This window comes from Mustela putorius, unplaced genomic scaffold, assembly GCF_011764305.1.
Source record: "Mustela putorius furo isolate JIRA1106 unplaced genomic scaffold, ASM1176430v1.1 tig00000095_pilon_pilon_pilon, whole genome shotgun sequence".
NCBI classification, from domain to species: Eukaryota; Metazoa; Chordata; class Mammalia; order Carnivora; family Mustelidae; genus Mustela; species Mustela putorius.
The window spans coordinates 30,718,162-30,725,486 of record NW_025421280.1 but is presented as its reverse complement, the minus strand read 5'-3'; the positions used below and the strand labels follow the sequence as shown (position 1 = coordinate 30,725,486).

The 7,325-nt window shown below is 38.0% G+C and overlaps 1 protein-coding gene across 1 annotated transcript; it reads left to right on the top strand.

Annotated features, from left to right (window-relative positions):
- Nucleotides 1-6,130: 6,130 nt before the first annotated feature.
- Nucleotides 6,131-7,099, top strand: LOC101671755 (olfactory receptor-like protein OLF4). Its single transcript, XM_004781399.1, has one exon. The coding sequence runs from the start codon at nucleotides 6,131-6,133 to the stop codon at nucleotides 7,097-7,099; it is 969 nt and encodes a 322-aa protein (XP_004781456.1).
- Nucleotides 7,100-7,325: the final 226 nt, after the last annotated feature.

Sequence of the window (7,325 nt, the reverse complement as noted above, 5' to 3'; positions counted from 1 at the left end):
AATTTTCTGGTTCCATATAAATTTTAGGATTATTTGTTCCATTTATTTGAAAGAAATGGATGGATGATTGATGGGGATTTCTTTAAATGTGTAGATTGCTTCAGGTAGAATAGACTTTTCTTTTATTAAATTGAATTATTTATTTTCAGAAAAACAGTTTTCATTATTTTTTCACCACACCCAGTGCTCCATGCAATCTGTGCCCTCTATAATACCCACCACCTGGTACCCCAACCTCCCACACCCCAGCCACTTCAAACCCCTCAGATTGTTTTTCAGAGTCCATAGTCTCTCATGATTCATCTCCCCTTCCAATTTACCCCAACTCCCTTCTCCTCTCTAACACCCCTTGTCCTCCCCGTTGAGATCAGGAACAAGACAAGGATGCCCACTCTCACCACTCTTGTTCAACATAGTATTAGAAGTCCTAGCAACAGCAATCAGACAACAAAGAGAAATAAAAGGTATCCAAATTGCTAATGAAGAAGTCAAACTCTCTCTATTCACAGATGACATGATTCTTTATATGGAAAAGCCAAAAGACTCCACCCTCAAACTACTAGATCTCATACAGCAATTCATCAACGTGACAGGATACAAAGTCAGTGTGCAGAAGTCAGTGGCTTTCTTATACACTAACAATGAAAATACAGAAAGTCACATTAGAGAATCGATTCCATTTACTATAGCACCAAGAACCATAAGATACCTTGGAAGAAACCTAACCAAAGAGGTAAAGGATCTGTACTCGAGGAACTACAGAACACTCATGAAAGAAATTGAAGAAGTCACAAAAAGATGGAAGACCATTCCATGCTCTTGGATTGGAAGAATAAACATTGTTAAAATGTCTATACTGCCTAGAGAAATCTATAATTTTAATGCCATTCTAATAAAAATTCCACTGGTATTCTTCAAAGAGTTGGAGCAAATAATACAAAAATTTGTATGGAATCAGAAGGGACCCCGAATCGCTCAGGAAATATTGAAAAAAAAAAAAAAACAACTGGGGGCATCACGTTACCTGATTTCAAGCTTTATTACAAAGCTGTGATCACCAAGACAGCATGGTACTGGCATAAAAACAGACACAGACCAGAGGAACAGAGTAGAGAGCCCAGATATGGACCCTCAATTCTATGGTCAATTAATCTTCGACAAAACAGGAAAAATATACAGTGGAAAAAAGACAGTCTCTTCAATAAATGGTGCTGGGAAAACTGGACAGCTATATGTAGAAGAATGAAACTCGACCATTCTCTTACACCGTACAAAAGATAAACTCAAAATGGATAAATGACCTCAACATGAGACAGGAATCCATCTAGACTTGTAGAGGAGTACATAGGCAGTAATCTCTTTGATATCAGCCACAGCAACTTCTTTCAAGATATGTCTCCAAAGGCAAAGGAAACAAAAGCGACGATGAACTTTTGGCACTTCATCAAAATCAAAAGCTTCTGCACAGCAAAGGAAACAGTCAAGAAAACAAAGAGGCAACCCACGGAATGGGAGAAGATATTTGCAAATGTACAGACAAAAGGTTGATATCCAGGGTCTATCAAAAACTCCTCAAACTCAACACACATGAAACAGGCAAACATATCAAAAAATGGGAAGAAGATATGAACAGAAACTTCTCCAATCAAGACATACAAATAGCTATCAGACACATGAAAACATGTTCATCATCATAGCCCTCAGGGAGATTCAAATTAAAGCCACATTGAGATATCACTTTACACCAGTTAGAATGGCCAAAATTAACAAAACAGGAAACAACATGTGTTGGAGAGGATGTGGAGAAAGGGGAACCCTCTTCCAATGTTGGTGGGAATGTAAGTTGTTTCAGCCTCTTTGGAGAACAGCGTGGAGATTCCTCAAGAAATTAAAAATAGAACTTTCCTGTGATCCTGCAATTGCATTCCTGGGTATTTACCCCAAAGATACAGATGTCGTGAAAAGAAGGGCCATCTGTACCCCAATGTTTATAGCAACAATGTCCACAGTTGCCAAACTATGGAAAGAACCAAGACGCCCTTCTACCGACGAATGGATAAGGAAGATGTGGTCCATATACACTATGTAGTATTATGCCTCCATCAGAAAGGTTGAATACCCAACTGTTGTAACAACATGGATGGGACTGGAAGAGATTATGCTCAGTGAAATAAGTCAAGCAGAGAGAGTCAATTATTATATGGTTTCACTTATTTGTGGAGCATAGACATTTTCACAATATTTGTTCTTCCAATCCATGAGCATGAACCATTTTTCCATTTCTTTTTGTCTTCCTCAATTTCTTTCATGAGTATTTTATAGTTTTCTGAGTATAGATTCTTTTCCTCTTTGGTTAGGTTTATTCCTAGGTATCTTATGGTTTGGGGTGCAGTTGTAAATGAGATGGACTCCTTAATTTCTCTTTCTTCTGTCTTGTTGTTGGTGTAAAGAAATGAAACTGATTTCTGTGCATTGATTTTATATCCTGACACTTTACTGAATTCTTGTACAAGTTCTAGCAGACTTGGAGTGGAGTCTTTGGGTTTTCCACATAAAGTATCATATTACCTGCAAAGAGTGTAGTTTGACTTATTATTTGCCAATTTGGATGACTTTAATTTCTTTTTGTTGTCTGATTGCTGAGGCTAGAACTTCTAGTACTATTATTGAATAGCAGTGGTGATAATGGACATCCTTGTTGTGTTCCTGATCCTAGTAGAAAATCTTTCAGTTTTTCTCCATTGAGAATATTTGTGGTGTGTTTTTCATAGCTGGATTTGATGATATATAGGTATGTGCCCTCTATCCCTACAGTTTGAAGAGTTTTGATCAGCAAGGGATGCTGTACTTTGTCAAATGCTTTTTCAGCATCTATTACGAGTATCATATGTTTCTTGTTCTTTCTCTTATTAATGTATTATATCACATTGGTTGATTTGCGGATGTTGAACCAACCTTGCAGCCTTGGAATAAATTCCACTTGGTCGTGGTGAATGATCCTTTTAATGTACTGTTGAATCCTATTGGCTAGTATTTTGGTGAGAATTTTCACATCTGTGTTCATCAAGGATATTGGTCTGTAATTCTCTTTATTTGGTGGGATCCTTGTCTGGTTTTGGGATCAAGGTGTTGCTGGCCTCATAAAATGAGTTCAGAAGTTTTCCTTCCATTTCGAGTTTCGGAACAGTTTCAGGAGAATGGGAATTAATTCTTTAAATATTTGGTAGAATTCCCCCAGGAAGCCGGCTGTCCCTCGGCTTTCGTTTGGAGATTTTTGATGACTGTTTCAATCTCCTTACTGGTTATGGGTATGTTCAGGTTTTCTATTTCTTCCTGGTTCAGTTGTGGCATAGTGTTGCTCATAATATGTTCTTAGAATTGTTTTTTTTTTTTTCATGTTGGTTGTGATCTCTCCTCTTGCATTCATGATTTTATTTATTTGGGTCCTTTCTCTTTTCTTTTTGATAAGTCTGGCCAGAGGCTTATCAATGTTATTGATTCTTTCAAAGAATCAGCTCCTGGTTTTGTTGATTTGTTCTATTGTTCTTTTGGTTTCTATTTCATTGATTTCTGCTCTGATCTTTATGATTTCTCTTTTCTAGCTGGGTTTAGGCTTTCTTTTGTTCTTTCTCCATTTCCTTTAGGTGTAGGGTAAGGTTGTGTATTTGAGACCTTTCTTGTTTCTTGAGAAAGTCTTGTATCACTATATATTTTATTTTCAGGACTGCCTTTTCTATGTCCCAGAGATTTTGAACCATTGTGTTTTCATTATTATTTGTTTCCATGATTTTTTTTTCAATTCTTCTGTAATTTTCTGGTTGACCTATTCATTCTTTAGAAGGATGCTGTTTAGTCTCCATGTATTTGGGTTCTTTTCACTTTTCCTCTTGTGATTGAGTTCTAGCTTCAGAGCATTGTGGTCTGAAAATTTGCAGGGAATGATCCCAATATTTTGATACTGGTTGAGACCTGAAGTATGACTCAGGGTGTGATCTCTTTTAAAGAATGTTCCATGTGAACTAGAGAAGAATGTGTATTCTGTTGCTTTGGGATGAAATATTCTGTATATATCTGTGATGTCCTTTTGGTCCAGTGTGTCATTTAAGGCCTTTATTTCCCTTTTGATCTTTTGCTTGGATGATCTTTCCATTTTAGTGAGGGGAGTGTTCAAGTCCCCTACTATTGTATTATTTTTGATGTGTTCCTTTGATTTTTGCTAGTAATTGGTTTATATAGTTGGCTGCTTGCACATTAGGGGCATAGGTATTTAAAATTGTTAGATCTTCTTGTTGGACAGACCCTTTGAGTATGGTATAGTGTCCTTCCTTATCTCTTATTATAGTGTTCGGCTTAAAATCTAATTGGTCTGATATAAGGATTGCCACCCCAGCTTTCTTTTAATGTCCTTTAGCATGTTAAATTTTTTTCCGCACCCCACTTTAAATCTGAAGATGTCTTGGGTCTAAAATGAGTTTCTTGTAGACAGCATATTGATGGGTTTTGTTTTATCATCCATTCTGATACCCTCTGCCTCTTTATTGGGGCATTTAGCCCATTTAATTTTATTTTTTAATTTCATTTACATTAATATATTTGTTTTTAAATTTATTTTAATTAACATATATTTTATAATTAGTTTCTGAGGTAGAATTTAGTGATTCATCAATTACATGTAACACACAGTGATCATTATATCAAGGGTCTTCTTTAAGACCAATCACCATGTTACCCCACCCCACCATCCCCCTGCCCCCCTGCAACCCTCAGTTTGTGTCCTAAAATTAACAGTCTCTTATGGTTTGCTCCCCTAACCTTTCCATCTCTTATAGTTTTACTCCCTCCCCGTTTTTTTCTTATTTTATTTTTTTCTCTTTATATCAATTTATTTATGTCCCTCTCTCCCTGACCCTCTCTTTCAGTCTGTTTATTGAACACATTTTTTTTTGTTCCTTTATAAACATGTCAGAAATTAGCCGTCAAAAGTGGTGCCCCAAGATGAGTTGTTCTTGGGAAGCCATGAATAGGAATTTCTGAGTACTATTTCTACATTTCTTATGGAAAGGTAATTTGATGTGAATGCCTTCATATCCTAAACAGTGTGTTGGGGCAGACTTGGGGGAGAAGAGAAGGACATAGAGGTAATACCCATTGGGAGGATATGGTATGCAGTTGTGTGTATGTGACTGTGTGTGTGTGTTTGTGTGTGTGTGTGTATGTGTGTGCACATGTGTGGGGGCACCTTGAGGAGTGAGAATGGTCCTCAGAACAGGGATATATGGATTCTGCTACTTCAAGGTGACACTTTTAATCCACATGCCAAACTCAATAAACAGATGGTACTAAGGAGGGGTGTGATCAGTTGACAGGATGCTATTACAAACAGGTTGATGAAGTCCAAGAGGTACATAGTGTGGATGAGGAAGTCCCCGTGTCTTGAAATTTAAGCAGCGATGAGGCCACATGAGTCTTTGAAATTCACTGCTACCACTTCTCATCACTCTCCCTCATTTTCTTTCCCCTCAAAACGCTGGCTCCCTTCTGACCCTTGAGTTTTTGACAGAAGCACTTCCTCAGGGGCTTTGCACCAGCTGTTTCCTCTTCCAGGAAGACCTCCAGTCATCCACCCTCTCTTCCATGCTGTCTCCATTCAGATGTTACCTTCTTAGCCAGTCTTGACTGAACACCTAACCTAACACCCATCCACTCACTCCTTAGACTGCTTCTGTGTTCTTATCTGTCCTCATCCCAGTATTATTTAATATTTATATCTGCTTTTATCCTATCAGCATCATTGAATTCTAAGGACTTTAGTTTTTTAGCATCTTCTACTTTATGACTAGGAAATGCTGGAAACATGGCTGATACTATATATTCCTCAAATGCATGAAATAATTTCTTATTCAAGCTGTACAATTCTTGATCTTTGGAGAACATCTGATGTCAGGATGGAAACTTCTATTCAGAGAGGAAACAGGTATCTCTTCAAGAGGTCCAAACCTATTCACAAAACATTGAAATTAGCTTCTGATTAGAAAATATATGTTGTAATATTTCCACAATGTGAGCAATACCCATTTGTGTCAAAATTATTTATGTTCTGTTCCTCTGTGCTAGTAGTCACCTCCACCATATGGAGCCAGTCAATGATACACAAATTTCAGCATTTCTTCTTCTGGGATTTTCAAAAGAGCCAGAACAGCAGCCCCTCATATTTGGGCTTTTCCTCTCCATGTACCTGATCACTGTGTTTGGAAACCTGCTCCTCATCCTGGCTGTTGGTTCCGACTCTCACCTCCACACCCCCATGTACTTCTTCCTTACCAACCTGTCCTTTGTAGATATCTGTTTCACCACCACTACCATCCCCAAGATGCTATGGAATATTCAGACTAAGAGCCAAGTCATAACATATGCAGACTGCATTACTCAGATGTACTTTTTCACACTCTTTGCTGTGTTGGATGTCCTTCTCTTGAGTATGATGGCTTATGACCGCTTTGTGGCCATCTGTCACCCCCTTCACTACATGGTCATCATGAACCCCCTGCTCTGTGGACTGCTGTTTCTGGTGTCCTGGATCATCAGTGTCTTGCATTCCCTGTTACACACTTCCATGGTGTTGCAGCTGTCTTTCTGTACAGAGGTCGAAATCCCCCATTTTTTCTGTGAACTCAATCAAATGATACAACTTGCTTCTTCTGACACCTTTCTCAATAACATGGTAATGTATTTTGCAGCTATGTTGCTGGGTGGTGGTTCCTTTCTTGGGATCCTTTACTCTTACTCTAAGATTGTCTCTTCTATATGTGAAATATCCTCAGCTCAGGGCAAGTATAAAGCATTTTCCACTTGCGCATCTCACATATCAGTTGTCTCCTTATTTTATCTTACGAGCCTAGGAGCGTACTTTAGTTCTGCTGCTACCCAGAGCCCCTACTCAATTGCAATAGCCTCAGTGATGTATGCAGTGGTCACACCCATGCTGAACCCCTTCATCTACAGCCTGAGGAACAAAGACATAAAGAAGGCTTTGATGAGATTCTCTAGGATGACAGCTCTAAAAGGGACAATCATCCTGGAGTTGAATAAGTGCCCATAATTGCAAACCTCAATGACTGTGCCAAATGTTGAGATATTTTGATCTGATTATTTAAGTAGAACATACCTCTTTTATTTTTATCTGGAATTTCTATTTTTTTTTTAAATTTTGACCTCTGTGTACTTATATCACTCACTTTATTAAACTTTATGTATCTCTGATACCCAAGAGATTTTCCCTTCATCGTTTTCCTACTTTCTTAATATTTTTACTAACTGTGGATGTG

Coding starts and splice junctions, on each gene's coding strand:
- LOC101671755 (XM_004781399.1), top strand. CDS start 6,131: ATGGAGCCAGTCAATGATACACAAATTTCAGCATTTCTTCTTCTGGGA.